The 25,057-nt window shown below is 37.2% G+C and overlaps 1 protein-coding gene across 1 annotated transcript; it reads left to right on the forward strand.

The window, feature by feature from the left end:
- Positions 1-848: 848 nt before the first annotated feature.
- On the forward strand, positions 849-14,080 carry LOC113294922. The gene is made up of 9 exons (XM_026543294.1): positions 849-1,127; positions 1,193-1,864; positions 2,009-2,921; positions 3,200-4,196; positions 4,262-4,377; positions 4,484-4,496; positions 4,646-5,153; positions 13,551-13,769; positions 13,922-14,080. Exons 1-9 carry the CDS (start codon positions 849-851, stop codon positions 14,078-14,080), a joined length of 3,876 nt encoding a protein of 1,291 aa, XP_026399079.1.
- Positions 14,081-25,057: the final 10,977 nt, after the last annotated feature.

Here is a 25,057-nt window from a genome sequence, read left to right on the forward strand (position 1 = left end):
TACTTGTTTTGGTAAAAGAGGATCCAATTAATAATCAGTTTATCTTTGTGATAGATTGGATTAATTAATTGAGTAGATCGGCATCAACACAATTCTTTGGATTAATAGTGTTGTTGGCTTAATCTTAAACGATTACTTCGGTAATTGAACATAAGATAGATCTAAGAACCTGACGAAGGAGTTTATGTTAAGATAAACGGAAGAGCCTTTGTCCGACTCATATCACTTGGTTGATTAGAGTTGACACCAAACAGATTTGTTGTTACCTTACTGTTTGGAATACGAACCAAAGGAATTGTTCCAAGTACGTGACTAAGGTCGGAGGCGTGGGAATACAGACGGAACTAGGTGAACTATAGGTTTAGTTGCTTGGTCTCAACTATACGAAGTTAGGTGTAATTTTGTGTACCGGATTAATCCTGAGAGTACTCAATTCTGGACAAGGTCGCGGGGTTTTTCTTCATTTACGGTTTCCTTGTTAACAAAATCTTGCGGTGTCATTTACTTTATATTTCCGCATTATAATTGTTTTATTATAATTAAAGTAAATTACCCAAACGTTAATTCCTATTTACTTGATAAGTGAATCATATTGTGTTTGGTTAAGTCCGAACCTTTTTATCGAGTAACATACTTCATTGTTGTATTGTCTCGATCTTGTATCCATAGATGATCACACGAAGTGTGAACCGATTAGTTGTATTATCTCGACTCAGTCCATAGACAATCACTTTCGGAGAAAGGACTTATAGGTAGGAAAAATTTTAGCTTGAGGTATATTTGGGTACCCTCGCCTTTTCATATGGAAGCAACTTTCTTCAGTTGATAATAATACTCCCTGGTTGGTCATGGGAGATTTTAATTGTGTGTTACGGAATGATAAAAAGAAAGGGGGTTGTGAACCAAGGACTTCAGCTATAAATGAATTCAGTGATTTGTTAGATGACAACAACCTTTTTGAAGCTGATTCTTTGGGTTCTAAATACACTTGGGCTAATGGTCAATCAGGTGTTCATAGAATTCTTTGCAAGCTGTATCTATCTATAATTAATGAGGCTTGGCTTACGAAGTTTGAGAATTGGCGGTGTAAAGATCTTCCTCGTGAAGTTTCTGATTTCATGCGCATGGTATTCAGAGTTGGAACACTCCTGTTCCTGGTTCTCCTGCTTATATTTTCCCCTACATACTCAAGAGATTAAAGGCTGACATGAAGGAGTGGAATTTACGTGTCTTTGGTAATATTAATGCTAGACTCAAACATGCTAAATTAACTATGGAAGTTGCTCTTCGTATTTCTGATGAAGATCCGAAAGACATAACTAAGCTGAATTTTGCCAAGGATGCCTCGGTTACTCTTCAGGAAATTTGTATGCGTCAATCCATTATGTTGAAGAAAAAATCAAGAAATAAATGGCTTACGGAGGGTGCAAGTAATACTTCTTTTTTTCATGCCAATATTCGAACTCGCAGGAGCAGCAATATGATTTCGGAATTGGTAGATGATGATGGGAATGCTCTCTCTGATTGTGACCAAATTAGGGACTACACGGTGTCTTATTTTGAGTCTAAGTTTATTGGGGAAGAGCTGCCAATTGATGAACAATTATTTCATTATGAGAATGACATTATTTATACTGAGGAAAGTCATAGAATGGATGTGATTCCTACTTGTGATGAAATAAAGGCCGTTGTTTATGATCTCGGTGTTGATAGTGCTCCAGGACCGGATGGTTTCTCTGGTTGCTTTTATAGGCATTGTTGGGATGTGATACAACAAGACCTACACAGTGCTATTACTTATTGCTGGCAACATAAAATGATTCCAAATGGGGTAAATTCTAGTCTTCTGATTTTATTGGCCAAGGTAAGAGGTGCTAATACTCTTCGTAATTTTCGGCCTATTGGTCTTAGTAATTTTTTCTTTAAATTTTGTATTAAGATCCTAGCTACAAGACTTGGAAGTGTGCTTGATAAGATGGTTTCATAAGAACAAGTTGCTTTTATAAAGGGAAGAAATATCCATGAGAACATCAGTGTGGCATCAGAGATGGTGAATGATCTGAAAACTAAGTGTAAAGATGGCAATGTGGGTCTAAAGATGGATATTACTCAAGCTTTTGACACGGTTAGCTGGTCTTTTGTCTTAGATGTGTTTAGAAGGTATGGTTTTTCACAACACTGGTGTTCTTGGATTTATTCGGTGCTTAGCTCGGCTCGTATTTCTATTCTTCTCAATGGTAGTCCAGAAGGTTTCTTCAAGATTAATAGAGGCTTGCGGCAAGGTGATCCTTTGTCTCCTCTTATTTTCGTGTTGATTGAAGATGTTCTCAGTAGAAATCTTACCAAACTCTTTATTGAAAAGAAAACGACTCCAATGCTTTCGGAAAAAGGTATTTCTCCTACACATCTCTTTTTTGCTGATGACATAATGATATTTTGCAAAGGTAACATGAAGAGTTTGCATAATCTTCTTGCATTGCTTGGTAAATATCAAACGGCCTCGGGTCAAACAGTTTGTCATCAAAAGAGTAAGGTTTATTACGGTGGTGGAACCTTGAGTCGTTGTAGAACTATCAAAGATTTACTTGGCATGGAGGTCTCTACTTTTCCTGAAAAGTATTTGGATGTTCAAATTATGCGTGGTGCTGTGAAATATCATCACGTTAGCAATGTGGTTGATAAGATTAAAAAACAACTTTCTGTTTGGAAAGGAAAAATGCTTTCTTTTCAAGATCGTGTTGTTCTTATTAATTCTGTGATTGCTAGTTATGACATTCACAACACGGTTGTTTATAAATGGCCTATGAAGTTCATTCAACAAGAGGAAAGAGCCATTCACAATTTTCTTTGGTATGGAGACTCTGAGGTTGCGAGAAAGTCTGTGGTGGGTTATGGCAAAGTTTGTAGCGTTGTGCAGAAAGGTGGGTTGGGTATTACATGTATGGCTGTCACAAACAAAGCGCTTCTCATGAAATTATAGTGGAGTATTCGTTCTTCTAAAAAGAAATGGGCGCGTTTCTTATGGGGGAAATATACTACAAGAATTGGTAGAATTAAGCATTATGGAGTGAACTCTTCTATTTTGCCGGGTGTAAGGTTGGTTCATGATATTGTGGACAGAAATACCAAAGTTCTGATTAGAGATGGAAGGAATACGTCTCTTTTTTTTGATATTGGTATGGTGATGAAAGTATTGCAGAGATCCTTGGAGAGAATGACCCGGACAGTAATGTCATGGTTAGTGCGTTTCTTAATAATAATGCTTGGAAGTTGCAGGGAATTCATGCTCAGAATTTACTTCGCACTGGAGTGGACTTGAACAACTTGCCAATGCCACAAGGAGGGGATGATATTAGGGTATGGATGCCGAATATGAGAGGTAACTTCACTATTAGTTCAACAAAGCAACTCATTAGGAAAAAGTACGCAATTCTGGAAGTGTATGGACTATTGTGGAGGAAGGTTATACATCCAAATTTAGCAGCTCAAAACTGGAAGTTAACAAGGGAAGCGTGTGCGAATTCTGACAAAATCAAGAGCATATTTAAAATTAATCTTGCTAATAAGTGCTACCTTTGCAAAGCTGATGAGGAATCCTTTGAACATATTTTGTGGATCTGTTCTTTTGCTAAACAAGTTTGGGAGTGGATTTCAGGTATTTTTTCTTTGCGCGCTCATTATGATCTGCTTACTTCTTATAAAACATCCAAGGGGAGGAGTCGCATTGTAAATGACTTATGGCTGTTGGAAAATATGGTTACTCATGATGAAATACGGCATGCCAGAAATCAAGCTTACTTTCAAAACATGTCAGACAATCTACACTTCTTCAAACAACGGGTTTTTCATCTTATCCATGACTATTCAGTCCGTGTTAAGAGTTTTATGCACAACTCTCCTTCGGACCTGAATATTTTGAACTTTTTTAGAGTGGGACATAGGCAGGTAAAGTGTACGCAACCTGTTGAATGCTTTTGGTCTCCCCCAAATAGAGATGAATTGTTATTATGTTGTGACGGTGCTGCCAAGGGTAACCCGGGTACTGCAGGAGCTGGAGTAGTATTTAGAGATGTAGATTGTAACTTTATTGGGGCTATGAGCACTGGACTTGGTAGAACAAATAACTTCCTTGCTGAAATTTATGCTATCATTGTTGGCTTGGAGTGGGCTCTTAAGTGGACTGTTAGAAAAGTGTGGTGCGTACAGATTCAGTGGGGGCTGTAATGGCTTTTACTAATTCTAATGTTCCTTGGTTTTCCAGGAAAATGTGGAGAAATATTCAAAACAGCTACGATTCTATTCGTTTTGTTCGTACATATCGTGAAGCTAATTTTGCTGCTGATGCAATGGCCAAAAGAGGATGTTTGCTAAGGAATGGTGAAGGCCTGAATTATGAAGAGAGACCTTATTTTCTAAATGCTTTAGAATTCCCTAATGTCTCTTATTTCAGATTTAATTAGTTTGTAAGTTTTTGGGGTCCTAGGACCTCTTTTCTTGTAAACTTTTGTAAATATTTGATATTCATCAATACAAATTTGGACTTACCAAAAAAAATATCCTACAAAAATAGGTGTCTTATGTGGTTAAAGGATTGCACTAACAGAAATTTCTTTGCTTATGTTCTTTGGTATATATGGAAATATAGGTGTAGAGTTGTTTCTGATAAGGTTACGCCTAATCCTAATGATATGATAGATTTTATTAAGAAAGACAGTCCCCAATATCTGCGGAAAAATTTGGGTAGTGCTGTAAATTTGAAGTCTCCCTCTGTGTGTGATATATCTCATCTAGGCTGTGTTCATGATAATTGCAACAACCTGCAGGATGTCGCTTATATATATTTCGATGATGCTTTTCAAAGCAAATCTAAAAAATTCGCTTATGGTATTATGGAAGTAAATAATGAAGGTTTAATTGTTGACTTCGCAAGAGGGACAGGTTGGTGTTCAAGTGCTGAGGAGGCAGAATCCAGAGCCTGTCGAGAAGCTATAAGATGGGGACAAGGCAGCAGAAGGGAAAGACTAATCTTCCTCAATGATAATCAAAATGTGATAAGTATCCTAAAGAAGAACAATTTTGTTGTTAACTGGAGTTCAAAGGCGTTTCTGCTACAAGCTTTAGATCTCAAGAAATTTCTTGCTAGTTCTTCTTTCGTATATATTCGGAGATCGTGTAATAGTCTGGCGGATAATTTATCAAAATTCATTAATATACATGCAGATGTGCATGTTGATTTTAGATGTTGGGAGAGATATAGAAAGGAAATCTGGTTAAGTATTCTTTATAAGCAAACCAATGTATGGTCTTTCAGTTAGATGTAACTATGTATTTTATCTTTTACGACTCAATTGATTTTTTATGGATTTGAATAAGTTTGATTCGATGGATGTAACTATCATCAATGTTTGAGGAGTTGTTAAGAATCGACAAGGAGCAGTCGATAAAATTAACGTCAATAGTTGAATATGAAGATTCGACCAATACGATCAGAGAGATATGTTTAACCTTCTGCTATCATTTCTTATTCGATTGTGATTGTTAATCTTTTGATCCTGAAATGAAATTTCCAAAAAAAAAACGGTTTTGAAAACCTATAAATCTCGATTTCAATTTGATTTCCCATTTTGATTCATGATTAAAGCTCGAATCTATAATGATCTCATCTTAATAATTATAATATTTTTATGATTTTTTTACTGGATCTTATAGTGGATTTTTAGGATTTTAGATTTTTTTTTCTGGTTTTCTTTTGTGATTTGAGTTTATATCTGGATGTTATTCTTATCTTTGATCTTGGGGATTCTCCAATTTGATCGAGATTGGGTTAAAAAAATGGAATCTGTTGAGTCTAGAAAAATAAATATAAAAATCAAAGAAGAAAAATAAAGATCTCCATCATTTCAGTGTAAATTGTTCGATTCATGAGTAGTACATAAGATTTCTCTAATTCTGTTTGTTGATTTGTTTGTTGATCGGATGTTATGATATTTTTCTTCATATACGTAGGTGCCAGCTATTCAACTAAGCCCACAAGCGATTGGCAAGGTGTTATAGCCTCCGCAACAAAGCTTCCCTACAAAACATCAAAGGCACAATTATGAATCAAAGTACATGAGGCGTCTCAATTTGTGGATAACCGGTGGCATATAATTACAATCGTTTTTATGCTTTATATTTCCTGCTCAATACCTTGTGGTAGTGGTAACAAACATAACCTTTATCATGACAAGAACTTATATTTCTTTAACACGAGTTGAACTAATTTGACAAGATTTACGACAATTGATTAAGTTGTTGAAAGTTATCATTAGTGGCGTACTCTCGAGGTTTGGTGCTTGATTAGTTTTGATAAGACAGAAAAATGATCGATGAACACCAGTCGATCATGTTTTTAAGAATCTTCAAAAGAAATATAGGATAATGTTAACTAAAAATGTTTTGTTTCTTTTATATAATATATGTATACCGACATATGAATAGATACTAACTATGCCAGTCCAAATGAAAACCATTACTTAAGTGTAAGATTTTTTTTATTCATCCTAATTCGTATTTTTCTTATTCCCTTGAAATAATAACTTGCATGTGCTTTTTTTTTTTAATTCAATTGTATCTATGTGAAAAGTTTGTGCACTAGTTTCGTTTTCATCATATATATATATATACACACTAGGTATCACCCTAGCCGTAGGCCAGGGCTCAACCTCTCTGATCGGTTTTTGTTACTGGGTTTGTTTTAACTATTTTTTAATATTAAAGGTCGTTTAGTAAATATTATTTAAAACGACTGGTATATTAATAACAAAAAGTTGAATCAATTTACTTTAACAAAAGTTGGGATATAGATTAGTCGGGGCATGCGGCCCCGGTGTATTGTTAGTCGGGTTAGATGGGGCATACAGCTCTGGACGTGACCACTTAAGCGATTTCCAGTGTTTCATTAGCCCGGTCAAATTAGTCGGGGCCTAAAGCCCCAGCAATGACCACTTAAGCAGTTCCCAATATTTTGTTAGTCAGGTCAAATTAGATAGGGATGTAAGCACTTAAGTAGTTCCCAGTGTTTTGTTAGGCGGGTCAAAATAGCAGCCCGGCCGTGGCCACCTAAGAAATTCCCTGTGTTTTGTTAATCGGGTCAAATTAGCCGTTGCTATATTAGAAGTTCATGGTGTTTTGTTAGTCAGGTCAAATGGGGCCTACATCCCGGTCGTTACCACTTAAGCAGTTCCCGGTGTTTTGTTCGTCGGGACAAATTAGTCGGGGCCTACAGCCCCGGCCGTGGCCACTTAAGCACTTTCTAGTGTTTTGTTAGTCGGGTCAAATTAGCCAGGACATACAGCCTGGCCGTGGCCACTTAAGAAATATCCTGTGTTTTGTTAGTCGGGTCAAATTAGTCGTTGATGCATAAGAAGTTCATGGTGTTTTGTTAGTCGGGTCAAATTAGTCGGGGCCTACAGCCCCGGACCGTGCAGATCCTATGGTTCCAATATTTTGTTTGTGGGGTTAAATTAGCTGGTACTCATATTCTCGGCCATAGCTTCTTAAATTCTTTTGGAAATTAATATTTTTCATATTTATAAAATTGATAGTACATGGAGCGCTAAAAAAAGTAATTGTGGTACCTAATGGACATGTGCCGAAAATATTAAGCCTTGAACCTAACCGACTTATTCAATGAGTAGAGAAAAGGAACACAATCCAAAGCAAATAATTATGATGATAGGTCATACCAGGATCCGTTTCCATACAATAGTCCATGCAATTTGGTCAGACTTTTACCATGTAATTAGAATTGATTCCTCAATCCAAAAAGAAGAGGAAATCTATACAGACCCTTGAGCCATACCGTTGGGGTGAAATTTGTATTGCAGAGAGAGAAAAGGAAAAAATGGAGTATGAAAACACAAAACCTCAAAACTCGCAAGTAATGGATCATATTTTGTTTATTAAGTTTTCTTTCTTGTTCCTCCTATTTTCGAAGTCCCCAAGCAATCTCCGTAATTATATGTCGGTAAAAATAAAAATATAGATTGCTAGACGAATTATAATAAAAATAAATCTATATACCAAAGTTTCGTCAACCACCAAGAAGGGTTCGTGGTTCTAAGTCTTATGGTAGTTAGATGCTATTAGGTTAGGTTAGTTTAAGAAACCTAGTTAGATTAGGAAACAATCAGAAAACAATTGGTCCCTTGGCACGTCAACTGTGCTGTGATTGTATATGTGGCCAGTTATTGTCGGGCATGAGTCAAGGTTAGAGTCGTGTTTAGGATTAACGGTAAGTTAGGGTTAAGTTTGGATTGGGCCACGGCACAATCTTTGCAGTATAAAACAAATAGTCAGAAAAAGATCATCTCACAGACAGACGGACGTAAGTATCTCCCAAAATTATATGTCAAGAACGAACTAACGGATAGAAACCTCGCCAACTATTGATCCTAGCCGCCAGATGGCTGAAATCAATGGTCGTCTATTACCTAAGAAAAACAACACTTCTTTATATATATATATATATTAAGTCTTGGTATAAGAATTCGCTGGTAATATTTTCCCTTGTCCAACTTCTAAACTAATTTTCTAGTTACGAAGATTTGTATATTGACCAGAATGCAACTATTAGTGGAATCTACACTCATGCAGGCCGTGGTGGTTATATTCACTATGTAGTTTACATTGTGAAGTCTATTGGGTTTGTGCGTCTGTCATTAATTTTGTATTGCTTTTAGCGTGTGATTGGGAGTTGATAAGTGATCGTATATTTGTTTATGATAAGTATTTACAGAAGGTTGCCTTACTACTGTTTCTTGAATAGTTTTGCCAATTTTATCTTAATGAAATGTTAATATAATTGGTTGTATTCTTTATGCAGATTCTCATCCAGCAGCTGGCCAAATCTGATTCAGCCACATTTTTTTATGGTTGGTCAAATCTGATTCAGCATTTGGGAACAAAATTCTTTCTTTATGGTTGTTGGAATATTATTCAGTGTAACATTTTTTTAGTTTCTATTTGTTTACATTTATTTTTGATATGTACTTGGTCGGTAATACATCTAAACCGGTTTTCGTATTGTTTTCGTTTATTTTTGTAGTTCGTTGAATCTTGTACTTGGTGGCTGACTAAACTGGTTTTCGTGTTGTTTTGTGTAGCGCAAAGGAATTCATAGATGCGGGTCTCAAAGTTCATCCTTCTACCGACTTGTTTTAATCAGATATTGTGTGTGTGGCCACTTGTTAAATTCATGACCTCTTTGCAATTTTTGACCAGGTGAGTGTATAAACTATCAGTTACACTAGTCAGATGCATGTGTAACTCCTAATGAACTAGTCAGATCCGTGTGTAACTCCTAATTACCCTAATAAAATGCATGTGAAAGTGATTATGTATTTTGTATGTGTACCAGCAGATTACACATGCATTTTGTATGTGTATCAAAAGATTCTGGTAGTGGCAATGTTGTTGGAGTAGGTGGTTAACTTTTTTGATTAGTAATTGAAATATTATATAGTTAACAAAGTGTACATGTCAGGTATCTAAGTCATATGCATGTGTGAGTCCTTATTGCACTAAATAGATGCATGTGTAACTCCCAGTTACATAGATGCATGTGTAACTCTTAACTACACATGCTAAGATAAATTATCAAGTGTCTTTTCTGTGATCTTTGTTATATTGTTTGTTTTATTTTTGTTCATCCGATCTAATCCCATGGATGTTTATTTTGCTTGCAGATATGAAAGTATTTAGGAATCGATAAAGACAAAAAAATGAAAGAAACATTTCTATTATATGATATCGTGGCTTATCGATTTCGTTTTACATCTGGTGTTTTAATTGTGTTCAATAGCAACTGATTACTATAATTAGCCAACGTAGAAATCATAGTAAATGAAATTATCGAGTTCAATAACAACTGAATATATGTTTATTTTATATTACACATGCATGTATAATTTTTGGATACACATGCGATATGCGATACACATGCAAAACACATGTATAATTTTTGTTACTTCTGGATACACATGCGATATGGATGTATAATTTTTAGATACACATGCCATATGGATGTATAATTTTTGGTTACACATGCCAAAAGTATGTGTAAATTCTAAGTACAGATGTGATATGGATATGTAACTTCTCCTTACACATGCCATATGGATGTGTAACTTCTTAGAGCACATCCATATTTTGGTGGTGGGAGGTGTCGGTGGTGGAAGGTGGTGGTGGTGGGCGGTGTTGTTGGTGGTGGTTGGTGGTTGTTGGCAGTGCTAGTGCTGGTGGGTGGCGGTGGTGAAAGGTAGCTGGTGGTGGGCAGTGGTTGTGGGCGGTGCTGGTGGTGGTTGGTGGTGGAAGATGGCAGTGGTCGGCGGTGGTGGTTGGTTGTGGTGTGCGGTGGTGGTGGAGGTCAGTGGTGGTGGTGGTGGGTGGCGGTGGTGGGCGGTAGATGGTGGTCGGAAGCGGTGGTGGGACAACATTTTACTATATTTTAATAATTTAAATTTTATTTAATTAGGGACTTGACAATATACATAAGGGTATCAACATCTTTTAATAATTTGGGGTCTAGATTTAAGCATATGTTAATTAAGGGCTTGATATTATGGTAACTCATTGATGTGGCCTTAGTATAATGTAGGAATTACTGGCTAGTCCAGTTCTAGCAGACTCAGTTAATGGCTAGTCCACCCGTGGAAAATATTTACTCTCTAGTCCAAAAACATGTTTTTGGACTAGATTATTTACTCTCTAGTCCAAAAACTTCGTGGAGACTATAAAGTGTATTTTATAAATTCCTAAAACACCCTTCCAGGTCTAATTAGTATCAACACATATAAATGTTACTAGTAGTATGTTACTACATACTAGTAGTATCAATACGATGATACTACATATCAATATGATACTACATATCAATATGTACTGTTCTAGTAGTAACAAAAATATCTTATTATTACTAGTAATTTATGTAACTACTTTACTATACTAAACTAGTATACTATTATAGTATAGTATACCAGTAAACTAGTATACTAGTTTATTAGTAAACTAGTAGTAACTAGTACTAGTAGTAAAATATGTGGTATCAATACATAACAATTTTTTTTGATATGTAGTATCAATACATAAGATACTACATATCAATATATAACATACTACATATCAAATATGTAGTATCAATATATAACATACTACATATCAATATATAACATACTACATATCAATATATAACATACTACATATCAATATATAGTATCAATATATAACATATTACATATCAAACATACTACATATCAATATATAACATACTACATGTCAATATATAGTATCAATACGTAACATACTACATATCAATATGTAGTATCAATACATAACATATTACTACTAGTATACTAGTTACTACTAGTATACTACATACTACATATGTTATTACTACATACTACATACTAGTTGCTACTAGTATATTACATACTACATATGTTATTACTACATACTACATACTAGTTACTACTAATTACTACTAGTATACTGCTAGTATACTAGTTACTACTAGTATATATATGTTATGTAATATGTAGTAACTAGTTACTACTAGTATATACTAGTATACTAGTAGTAACTAATATACTACATATGTAATATGTAGTAACATATGTATTATTATACTACATATCAATATATAACATACTACATGTCAATATGTAGTATCAATACATAACATATTACTACTAGTATACTAGTTACTACATATGTTATTACTACATACTACATAATAGTTACTACTAATTACTACTAGTAGTAACTAGTATATTACATACTATATACTAGTATGTAATATGTAGTAACATATGTATTATTATACGTAATGTTATATACTAGGGTTAGTAGAGTAATTTTATTCTTTTCAAAACTTTTTTGGACTAGGGAGTAAATATTTTTTGGCGCTGGACTAGCCAGTAACCCGGGTCGGGTTTTCTGGACTAAACAGTAAATCCCTCTAGTATAATTTTCACATAAGTAAACTATATACAGTACTACCCGGTACCCGAAATGCAAAATACAAAATGCTCGCCACTTTTCCCCGTACGTGTCAATGCTCTCTTTGATGCGTGGCATTCAACATGGAACCCACCGTTTTTCAAATGAGTTTATATGAGTGTCAAGCAATGGGGAAAAGCGGGTGAAGGCCTGGAATGTAGATAACCGAAAGACTCTGCACATATATTATATAGGAAGGGCTGAGTTTTTCTAAAGGCAAGGAGGAGAGGGGAGTGATTTTAAGTATTTCTTTTACAGTTATATCCTTATGGATAATAATTAGCAAAATTTTAGAAGTGAGTCATCTCTCAAACTTATCACGGGTATGCGTAAACTTTATGTCATTGAAAAGCATTTTAAAACACCTACATAACGAATATAAACATGACTATCAAGTTATGCATATTTCAATAATCGATTAAAAGAGTGGTTATAGAAATATATCTTTGTTTAATGCTACATGTCATCTATTAGTGGGATAAATTTTAAAAATAAATAGGTCATCTATTTAGGGACGGAAGTAATATCTTTGACAAGTTTATATATACATTTTGATATTCATGCACCATCATGAACAAGGAGAGAGACAATTCACTGTTTTGGAAATTAAAATATGTCTATCTAATCCCGCCTAAATAAAGTGGAACGAGGGAGTAGAAATCTAATGACTAACTGTTGTACCATGAAACATATGTAAACCAATTTCTTTAACACTTTTGGAGAAAACTACCCAGAGAATTTTCTTCACACATGTAATATTTTTTCCTGCCTACCTTTTTTCTCTTCAAATCAAAGCATCCCCGACTACAAAGTTCTACTCCATTTCTTCCTAGAAATGGCGGTAGTATATATTATCTTATAACTAACACTCAATCCTTACACCTAACTCATCAATTTTTACATATTCAATCTTATATTGTGACAATAAATAGCAATGCTTTAGGAAAATCCAAATGGCGTTTCCAAAAGCGTTTTGTTGGAATAAAAAGGACAAGTAGGTTTTTCCAAATATTAATAATACATCTTTGAGATCTTGCTGGGATGACTCAATATGAATTGGTTGATGGTGGGTTTATGCCACAAGGAAAATTTGTCTTTGGTCCCGTATAAAAAATATATAATTCATGCCGGAGGCCTTAATTTCCATAGGAATTGAGGCTTATAGACTCTATCAATGGTGATAAGTGCATCTGCAAAGTGTGAAGATCCCGGGGCTTCACAGTGCCAATTACCATTGGTAACCGACGATTTAAGCGTGCTTTGCTTGATTTGGGAGCATCCATAAGTGTTATGTCATCCGATATTTATGATTATTTGAATCTTGGACCTTTAAAGGAGACAAAGATTACTATTCAATTAGCAAACAAGTCCAATATATATCCTAAGGGACTCTTGGAGGACGTGTTAGTTCAAGTGAATGAGTTAATCTTTCCGGTTGATTTCTACATTGTGGATATGCAAAATGAAGATAATTGTTCATCTACTTAGTTACTACTTGGGAAACCATTTAGAAAACTGCAAAGACGAAGATTGATGTTGGAAATGGTACACTCACTATGGATTTTGATAAGGAGATTATTCGCTTTAACATATTTGAAGTCATGCGCTATCCTAATGATGTTCACTCCGCTTTCTCTATCGATGTTACTGGTTCGTTGGCACGAGAAATGTTTGATTTGAGTAACGAATATGAACTTGGAGTTGTGTTACGTAATAACATGTATTTGGACGTTTATGGACAACCGAATTTGGACGTCAACTTATCCAAAAAGCTAGTGGAGATGTGTGGTTCTTTAATAGCATTACAAGATGCTCGAACGGGTAATATCTCTTATATTTCTTTACCGTAACTAATGAGGTTCCTTTACCTTGTATTCTGCAGGCACCTAAGCTAGAATTGAAGCCTCTTCCATATCACTTAAAGTACTCATACTTGGGTGATAAAGAAGAGCTTCCCTTGATCGTTTCAAAGAATCTCACTGTCGTACAAGAAGAGCGTCTATTTCGGGCTTTGAAGGAGCACAAAACGACCATTGGTTAGACAATTGCTGACATCATTAGCCCATCAATGTGCATGCATAAAATCCTATGGAATATGATAGCAAGCCGGTACGTGATGCTCAACGTAGGCATAACCCCCCAATGATGGAGGTCGTGAAGAAAGATATGTGCGGGGGGTGATTTACCCAATTTCTGACTGCAAATGGGTTAGTCAGGCACAAGTGGTGCCTAAGAAATCAGGTGTCACTGCTGTTCGAAATCAAGTATACACTTACAACTACACACTTTTATCCTAATCTGATACTTGACTAAATGTAGACTAGAAATCAAGATATAGTTTTGATCAACTAAATTTGACAACAAGCTTGAGATAGCAACACTTGTGAGTTCGACCGAGCAATGTTCTAACAATCTCCCCCTTTGTCAATTTTAGTAACAAAACTATTAATACGTATGGATTAAAAAAGAAAGCTTCAGAACTCCTGAATCCATCATGCTTGATTTCCTTGGTTCTCAAACTCCTTGAATTCTTCGTTACTTCAAGTTGCTAATGATTCTGAACGTGTTCAACTCAGCATCGTTGTTGTTGAAGATCCGTAGCAATAAAAACTTTGAAGATAGACATTCTTAATCATTGTTTTACAGAAACATAACATTATTATCTTCTCCAAAGTTCAATTGTATCACAACTTCGAAGTAATACTACGGTGATATGTTTCTCCCCCTAGTCAATACTTACCTATTTTGCATAATAGGTGAAACTTATAGATGTTGATTCGCTCCCCCTTAGATAATGATCTGTAAACCATATGTATGTAGTGCGAAACTACTAATTAATTCTCTCCCTTTTTGTCAATAAAAATTGGAAAAGGTACGAAAACAATAAGATCGTAATGAATTCTATCAAAAGATACTCCATGACTAAAGAAACACATATGAACTTTGATTTAGATGATATCACAGAGTATAAAATATTTATTTCTCATCTAGGAGATTTAAGATACAAGCATCCCCTATATATTCCACATCCACTTTCCCCGCAAAGATATAGCAATTAAGCACAAGTTCAAAAAGAACTTTCCCCCATTTGATGTCAATCCCAGGAAAACAACATGAGTGACCTTACTTTAATGAAGAACTGGACTTTTTCAGACATTCACAAATCACATGGATTTGTATCCTAACCATCGACATAAATTAATCTCAATGCCAATTACGAACAAGGAGATAATTTAATCGATATGACTCAACATAAGAAAATCTTACGGAGTTTGATAATGCAGTAATTACACAAAAGTGTGACCAAGAGTACATCAATACTGCAAAAAATTCTCACAAAGTTTATTCTATTTTTAGTTCATAAAACTTAATAGATTTGACCTTGGAGCATATATGAGATATCAGTTCAATTCACAAAAAGTAAAGGCCACATATATCTCATAAGACTTTGCAATACATATAACCAATAATGATTAAATACTGCAAGTTCATCTTCCAAAAACTCTAGAATTTAAATAAATAAACCTAAAAACATGTGTTGATGGGGGATTTTCATCAAGGGCTAAAGTCGTAAAATCATGATACTGCATGTTTCTGACCCGGTCTCAGGAATGTATGTGACGATTCATATTTTATGATCCGTGAACCATTTCACTATCTCTGACTGAAGAAACATTCCTCTCAGAGCTACAATGAATATGTTTCTCAAAAGGCCTCCCAGCTGAGCGTTCGATGTTTCACACATTTCATCATCACCTCTACATAGAATCAAAATGATTGGGCGGCTCCTAGACATAATGTTTGTTAGAGAGCTTAACTCCTTCAGAATGTCACGCTGCTCGTTGTTCCCTGACTACGTAGAGAGACCGTGTATAAAATCTCTTAATGATTGGGCGGTTCCTAGACATAATGTTTGTTAGAGAGCTTAACGCCTTCAGGACGTTAAGCTGCTCGTTGTTCCCTAACTATACACCCCTCAGAACGAATATGATGCTTCAATTATCTCATATCTCGATTCTGCAAATAGATTAATTCTAGTGTGTTATTCATCAACTGAATTCCTAGAAAATAATATATTACTCCGTTCCATGGATGATCCTCAGCTGGATTCCATGGATTAGTAATAGATACTCATCTCATTTTATTACTCCGTTTCATGAATCGTTCTCAGCTGAATTTCATGAATTAGTAATAAATACCCAAGTAATTTTTATTACTCTGTTTCATGATATATTCTCAGCTGAATTTCATGGATTAGTAATAAATATTTAACAATCGGGCGTCTGAGTAATCACCGAGTAAACCCCGAGAAAAATGGTGCAAGTGTACTTGAAAATAATGCACGAACGAGCACCCGAATGCACGAACGAGCATTCAAAAAATATGGACGAACGAGGAACTTATGAAGGAAAAAAATATTAAATAAAATAAATAAGAGGCGTGGGACCAAGCCCACCGCCTGGCCAGTCATGCCGCCGTGGCCGGTCCCCCTCTTCCGTTATTTTATTTTATTTTAATTTATTATTTCCCTCATCTTATGATGACTCCTTCAGTTGAGAAAAATCCTTCATTTGAGCGAAACTCTTAGTTTCTCCATACTTTCATCAAACAAAAATAGAGCAAGGTATCACGGGACTGCGCCACCTAGGCGGCCGACCATGCCTTAGCCATGGCCGGTCCCACACCTTGCAATCCCTTATTTTCTTATTATTTCATTCATCTCATGGAACTCCATCGTTTGAGCAAAAACTCTAGTTTTTTCAATATTTTCTCAAATATTGCTTAAACCATGAAAAAGCCAAAAAGTCAAATGGTCACATGACCGACTAGGCTTTTCAGGTCAAAAATCAAAATATTATTATTTTAATATTCTTAAAATATCGGTCGCATGAGCAAAGTTCTACTTGCTCATTCGAGCAAAATTGAGAGTTTCAGTCAAGATCAAACTCTTCTGAAAATCCAAAATATTGCTCAAACGCGCACCATAAAAATACCAAAGCTCTCAGGGATGAGACAGGGGAAGTATGGTGACACGGGCATGCCACCTTGACCGACCAAGGTCGGCCCTTAGGCTTGCAAGGATCCGGTCCCACACTCTTTCATAATTTTGACCTAATTGTCTCTCAACTGTTCATCTTGGGTCCAAACTCTCCCAAACCAACTTGGGACTCGCTCAATCGACCGTTAGCTGGTCCCACGACCAGAAAAGGCCGGTCCCATAACTCTTTGGTCGGTCCCTCATCTCTCCATAACTAGGTTTTACCACCTAACACTCACACGAGCACTATTTTAATAAGTGATTAGACCAGCATTTGATCATTCTTTCACCAACTAGTCAACAATGGAATTTGGTGCATGCTCACTCGAGCACTTGGGCGCTACATGGTCGACTATCATCCAATTGTAGCCGGTCCCTCCTTCACTCAGTGACTTACTTTCAGCAAATCATCAATTGATCAACAACTGATCAAAATTAGGGTTTCAAACAAATGTTCTGCAAATCATAATTCTGAGCAAGTTCAATAACTAATAATTTTATGTTGATCCAGTAATCAACATATGGATTAATTATTCAATATTCGGTCCAGCTACCAATATTTTAATTAATATTTTATTTGGTCATGCTACCAATATTCACCAAATGAGCAATACTTGCTCAGATGATCGAATATTGGTTCAACTACCAGTATTCAGTAATTCACCGAACGAACGATATTTGCTCAGATACTCGAATATTGATTCAACTATCAATATTATTAATTTATCGAATGAGCAATACTTGCTCAGATGCTCGAATATTAATTCAACTATCAATATTCAGTAATTTATCGAATGAGCAATACTTGCTCAGATGCTCGAATATTGATCCAACTATCAATATTCAACAATTCATCATACGAGCAATATTTGCTCAGAGTATTCAGCAATCATACGAGCAGTATTTAAATATCAACATAATTAATTCGAGAACTATACGTCCTAGTAGACATGTTCAATTCATGAATCCTAGAGTATTCAGCAATCATGCTCGACTAAACAATACTTAGACTCATCGTCTAATGAAGTTAACGGCTGACTGATCAAATACATGTCTGCTTTGCAGACTCCACGTTTGTGAGAAATCAATCACATCACATGGGGGATATTAATGAGGGTTTTGGTATGGCGGCTTACGGCACGTGTGTTTATCCACAATGAGAAATGTGAGTAAGTCGCGCAAGCAGTTGAGGGAGTTATCAAAGTAGTGGGTGGACAATCAACCAAGTCTCTGCACGACCTGGAACTGGTTAAACCACGATTTCCCACTTTCCCACTTTTTCACTCGAGCAACCGTCACACTTACTGGAGATCAATGTGTCTACTATTCTGGAAATATAAATAACTCTCTCAATCCACGACTGAACAACAGAAGAATTCTGATCCGAGCAATCACTCTCAAGAATTCAATGAATCAACCAGCACTTATTCGAACTCAACAATTTACAGAAAACTTGCAGAAACCTTAAACACATTCACAATTCTTGATCATCATTGATCTCGTACACTTCTCAGCTTCCCTCCTACAGATCAACCCTCTTTCCTCTTTGTGACCGAATTGACTCTGGAACGGCTATTGTATTGGTTTAGGACGGATCCTACATATTGATCTCTCGAACTCAAAGCACTCCCGTGCAGTGCATCTGTTTGAGGATAGGCAGTTTGCTCGGTTGAGAAGCCTCCTCCGTCCACACGGTCGTCTCTTCATTCCCTAAAATCCAGCAAATCGTTTTTCCCCATCTACAGATTGGCGACCACAGTGGACGATTAATCTCGTGGTTGTAATCTCAAACTTTCACAAAATGGTTGATCTTAGGTCTGGTTCAGTTACAAATCCTAACCCAAACAATGTTGTGGATGGGGAAAAACGGTTTGCTGGTTTTTTAGGGAATTGAAGAGACAGACGTGTTGTCGAGACTCCTCGACCAAGCAAACTGCTGAACCTCACACAGATGCACTGCAAAGGGAGTGCTTGGATTCGAGAGATCAATCTGTAGGACTCCTGCCTAAACCAAGCTAATGGCCGTTCCGGAGTCAATTCGGTCACAAAGAGGGAGATGGGTTGATCTGTAGGAGGGAAGCTGAGAATTGTGTGGAATCAATGATGATCAAGGATTGTGGATGTGTTGAAGGTTTATGTAAATTGATGAACATCTGAAGTTGAGTTCTGTGAATAAGTTCTAATCGAGTTGTTGACGAATGATGATGATTATCGGTTGTCCTCGATTTGGACTCATTTATATTGCAAGAATGATGAACACCCTGATCCCTATAAGTGTGACGGTTTCTTGAGTGAAAGAGTGGGAAAGTGGAAGATCGTGGTGAAACCAGTTCCAGGTCGTGCGGAGACTTGGTTAACCGTCCACCCACTACTTTTCTAACTCCTTCAACCGTTGCACGACTTACTCACATTCTCATCGTAGATAAATCCACATGTCGTAGGCCGCCAGACCAAAACCCTAATTAATATCCCCCATGTGACGTGATTGATGTCTCACGAATCGTGGAGTCTGCATGACAGACGTGTATTTGATTAGTCACGTTGAATGATTAGACAATGAGTCTAAATTTTGTTGAATTGAGCATGAATGACGAATTGCTCAGTAGAACATTCGAGTAACTGAGCAAGTATTGCTCGACGAATTAATGGATATCGATGGTTGGATTAATATTCAAGCAATTGAGCAAGTATTGTGAATTACTGAGTATTGATGGTTGGGCGATTGAGCAAGTATTGCTCAATTCGAAAAATTACTGAATATTGATAGTTGGATCAATATTCGAGCAATTGAGCAAGTATTGCTCAATTCGACGAATTACTGATGAATTACTGAATATTGATAGTTGGATCAATATTCGAGCAATTGAGCAAATATTACTCAATTCGATGAATTACTTATTTGTTAGTGGCGTGACCCAATAAAATATTAATTAAAATATTGGTAGATTACCGAATATTATGTAATTAATCCGTCTGTTGTTTGCTGGATCAACATAAATTTATTTAGTGTTTGAACTTGCTCAGAATGATGATTTGTTAAGCGTTTGTTCGAAGCCCTAATTTTTGATCAATTGCTCATTAATTGACGAATTGCTGAAAATATGTCGTGAGCCAAGGAGGGACCAATCACATTGGACTACGGACGTCCATGTGATGCCCAATTGCTCAAGTGAGTGTACACTAGGGTCCTGAGTTGACCGATTGGTGAAGGAATGACGATTAAATGCCGGTTTCATCATTTATTGAAATAGTGCTCGATTCAGCATTAAGTGATAAATCCCGAGTATGAAAAATGAGGGACCGACCAAGAGAGCATGAGACTGGCTCTTGGTGGTCATGGGACCAACTTTTGGTCGTTTGAGCAATCCCCAGGTTAGTTGTAGAGAATTTGGGCCCAATATGAGAAATTGAGCAAATTAAGTCAGAATTATGAAAACGTGTGGGACCGGCTTTGTGCAAGCCCTAGGGATGACCCTTGTCGGTCAAGAAGGCATTCACGTGTTACCATGGTGTCCATTTTTCCGTACTGAGAGTTTCAGTGTTTTCTGATGTGCGTTCGAGCAACATTGTGAATTTTCAGAAGAGTTTCATCTTGACTGAAATTCTTGATTTTTGATGGAATGAGCATGTATGCTCAATTGATCAATATTTTGTAAATATTAAAATAAGAGTATTTTAAATTTAAAATCGCCGTGAGAGGCTAGCCGGTCGTGTGACCATGTTAGCTTTTGGTTTTTCATGATTCGAGCAAAATTTGAGAAATTACGACGAAATCATGATTTTTGCTCAAACCAAGGAGTTTCATAAATTGAGGAAAATAATAATTATAAAAGACTAGGGATTGCAAGGTGTGGGGCCGGCCACGGCTAGAGCATGGCCGGCCGGCTATGTTTCCCGGTCCCACAACATTTTCCTTATTTTATATTATTATTTTTTAAGAAACCGTGACATTGAGTTTTGTTGAAATGGAGGATTTTCATGAAATTGGGAAATAATAATTATAAAAGGCTAGGGATTGTAAGGTGTGGGACCGGCCACGGCTTGGGCATAGCCGACCGGCTAGGTTTCCCGGTCCCGTACACCTTTCCATATTTTATGTTGTTATTATTTTTCATGAATCCGTGAAAATATGGAGAAACCGTGAGTTTTTCTCAAACAAGGAAAGTTGCTGAGATGGAGGAGTTTTCATGAGTTCAGCCGTGGATTTGATCATGAAATCGGAGCAATGAGATAAAATAGATTATCTTCTAGGAATTCAGTGGTGAATGTCACAGTAGAATTAATCTATTACAGAAGGGATATTAGCCATTTAAAGCGTCATACCCGTTCTGAAAGGTGCATAGTCAGGAGACAGCGAGTGTTGCCGAAGTCCTGAAGGCGTTATTGCTCTCAATATTACGGAGAACCGTCTGGATCTATACACGATCTCTCTACATAGTCAGTGAGTGTCACCGACGTCCTGAAGGTGTTATTGCTCTCAATCTTACGGAGAACCACCCAATCGTTCTTCTATGTAGAGGGGGGTCTCTCTCATGTAGTCAGGGAACAGTGAGTATCACCGACGTCCTGAAGGCGTTAATGCTCTCAATCTTACGGAGAACCGCCCAATTATGTTATTCTACATAGAGGGCATGATGAAATGCGAGGTATCAAATGCTCAGCTAGTGGAGGCCTTTCGGAAACAAAATCACCATGGATCGTAAAATATGAATCATCACATGCCTGAAAGCCGTGTCCGAAACATGCAGTATCATGATTTTACGATTTTGTCCTTTGTTGAAAATCCACCATCTACAAATGATAGGACTAGCAATAGTGGTGGTACTCCAGAAATTACTCATGCTTCCAACGACGGTGCTGGTGGTAATACACCTCCTCAAACCAACATCGGAAGCAATCCGCTCTTCGGACGGTCTCCTGAAGAAATCAGAGAAAATCCTACTACCATAGATGATCTCGCGAAGGTCCAAGAGACTCTCTCCAAAAATCATATTGACATAGCTACCACTCAGAAGGAGTTATGCACTTATCTCAAAACTCTCACAAACAAGATGTCAGAGAAAACAGGAGAAAGGAAAAGCCAAAGAAACATCTCCGGTTGCTAATCCCGAAATCTCTCCAATCCACGTGGTAGATGATGATGAAGTCCGCAAAGTTGCAGATGACCCACCAGCAAAGGAATCTACAGGTTTTATCACTCGTGAAGACCTGAAACGCTTTCTGGAGGCTCGAGGAAAAGACAAGACATCATCAGGCCACCGTCACCAACCTCCATATCCTTCTACTATACAGAGAGTTCCTCTACCGAAAGGTTATACTTATCCAACGTTCACACTTATTGATGGAACATGCAATAATTGAGAACATGTCTCTAGGTTCTTGGAATCATTAGGCGAGCATGAGTACAACCATGTTGTCCGCTTGAAGGAGTTTTAAAAATCCTTAACTGGCAAAGCATACACATGGTACAACAACATCGCACCAAGAAGCATCACTAGTTGAGGAGAATTGATTAATGCTTTATGAATAAAGTACTTTTTCGTTTCAGAACAGGTCACCCACTCAAACCTGGGAAGAATGTTTCATAGGAACAATGAACATCCCAATGATTACGTGAAAAGGTTCAGAGTCCAAGCTTTGTCATGATCCAAATGTCATTGAACCACAACTCGTAGACTTGTGCATCAATGGAATGATCCCGGTCTATAGAGTTTTACTAGAAAATCTCTGATTCCAGGCTTTCTCAGAACTTCATGAAGCAACCAAACGATCAACAACTACTGCACCTGCTTTACCGGAAAGAGCAAAGTCTGCAAAGGTCGAGGAACCTCATAGCAGACGATTCCTGGTCAACAATCAATATGATCTCCAACCTTCAACAAATGTTGTTGCTGAAAGGAATGAAAGAAAATCCGAGACACATCATCGAAACCCTTCTCCAACATCCTAGGCTCCGAAGGCGCAAAGAAAAGATAACCAATCCTGAAATGCACAAACCTCGACCCGACATCAACGAACGGGAAAATAATCAGACAAACTCAAACTTCCATGTTCTCATGAAGGAGTGATCGAGTTACTGGAAGTCTGGGTTCAAGATGGTGCAATTAAATTGTCGTTCATCAGGAGAGAGCCAACTGAAGAAGATATGGAGAATCCCAAGTACCGTCGCCTTCATAGGTTCATCAATCATCCAACAAGTGACTGCAATATTTTGAAGGCATCTTCAAAGAGAAGGTTGAGCCATAATAGCTACAACTGGGGACTTAAGGAGTACACCGAACCCTCTCCAAATGAAGACCTTCACTCTCTCTGAACAAACTATCAAAAAGGCAGTTCAATCCTTGGTCGAACATATATATGAATTACTCTATCTATTGAAGGCACAAAGGAGAGACATGTTCACAACACTGAATCACACCGTGTCAACAAGTCCATTCAGGAAATACTTCCTGAGCCTTCAGTCACAGACAAAGAGATGTATGACTGGGGACTGCTTACCACAGTCAATCTCAGAAGAAACGAATTTGGAAGAATGTTGATCGATGCTGACACCGCCACCAACAACATTCCACTGAAAACCATCAGATCCACATGCATCACTCGACAAGAAGCTACTCATGCTCCCATCTCAATCAGAGACCACGAAGGAACGCTCATAGATGCCTATGGCTATATCATTCTCAAAGTGAAAATAGGTTCAACCTGGACAGAAACCAAGTTTCACATAATCAGGAAGATCCAAGATATGACACGATCCTCGAATGAGCGTGGATCCACGCTGAAAAAATGACTACTGACAAAGCGTCTTTGGTTGCACATCTCTCCAACGAAGAAATTTCTGATCCAGAAGATTTGGCGGACGTTCCCTCATCAGAGGACTTGGAAGAATTTCGAACTTCGACGAGGTTGAAACAAGAACCTGCAAAAGAAGCATAGACATTCATCAAGAGGTTCCCCACTCAGGCAAGTATCATTCCTCCCATGTTTATGTCATTTATTTCCTCACATGCTATCTTAGCACGAGGACTCAATTCTTCTAGCAACTCTGCTATTGCAAGACGTTATGAATGGTAGCTTCACCACATTAATATTTTATCAAGTGGTTGAATCTGACACCTCTCTGAATCGAGCATCTCACTGAGACATTCATTACTGAGATGATGTCTAAGCCTGGCAAAGAACACTTTGGGCGTTTCTCCATAACCTTGCAGGAGTGTCCATGTGTGCTACAAAATCATAAAGTCTGCACAAGTGTTGAATTTCATTACCGCAACGAAAGGAATGCTGAATCAACAAAAGATACTCGAGATCGAGACGGTCAAGCCTAAGACATTCGACGCTGAAGGAGTGTGAGGCTTCAACGCTCAAGTAGCTAAGAAAATCCCTACAACTGTCAATCATCTACTTCTCCAAGGCCAACTGAAAGTCAAAAACCTCTCATCTCTGAGTGCTACATTCTTCGGAATCCTTCAAACTGTACTCCCAATCAAAGAGTACACCTTCGATAATGACGCCTCCAGCTTCAATACAAATATATCGACGATGACACACTGATTCAACACCAGCACGATCAAAGTGTAACTGAACTATAATCGATAAGTCTTCACTATTCCATGATAAGACTTCTCAAGCAGATGCAACATCATTCATCCATGGATGGCACAAACTCATTAAACATGCACCGGGGACTTGATGGAGAGATTGATTCAAATATATTTCAATAAATGTTATCCACATGAAAAGTTATTGAAACATGATGTGATTCCATGAAACTTCATCAACGGGACCTCTCTATATCATAAGCTCCTGCATGACTGAGGAACTTCCTCTATTCACCAATCACATCCAGAATGAAGACCGCTACTACTATTTTCCGCAACAACGTCGACTCAGTAACGAAGTCGGTTCACTGTAAAGTCATACTGTTCAGGATAATTTGGGTTGAACTCCCAGTGCATCTTCATCTTAGGGATGCTCAAC

Source organism: Papaver somniferum, chromosome 7 (assembly GCF_003573695.1).
Source record: "Papaver somniferum cultivar HN1 chromosome 7, ASM357369v1, whole genome shotgun sequence".
Taxonomy (NCBI): Eukaryota; Viridiplantae; Streptophyta; class Magnoliopsida; order Ranunculales; family Papaveraceae; genus Papaver; species Papaver somniferum.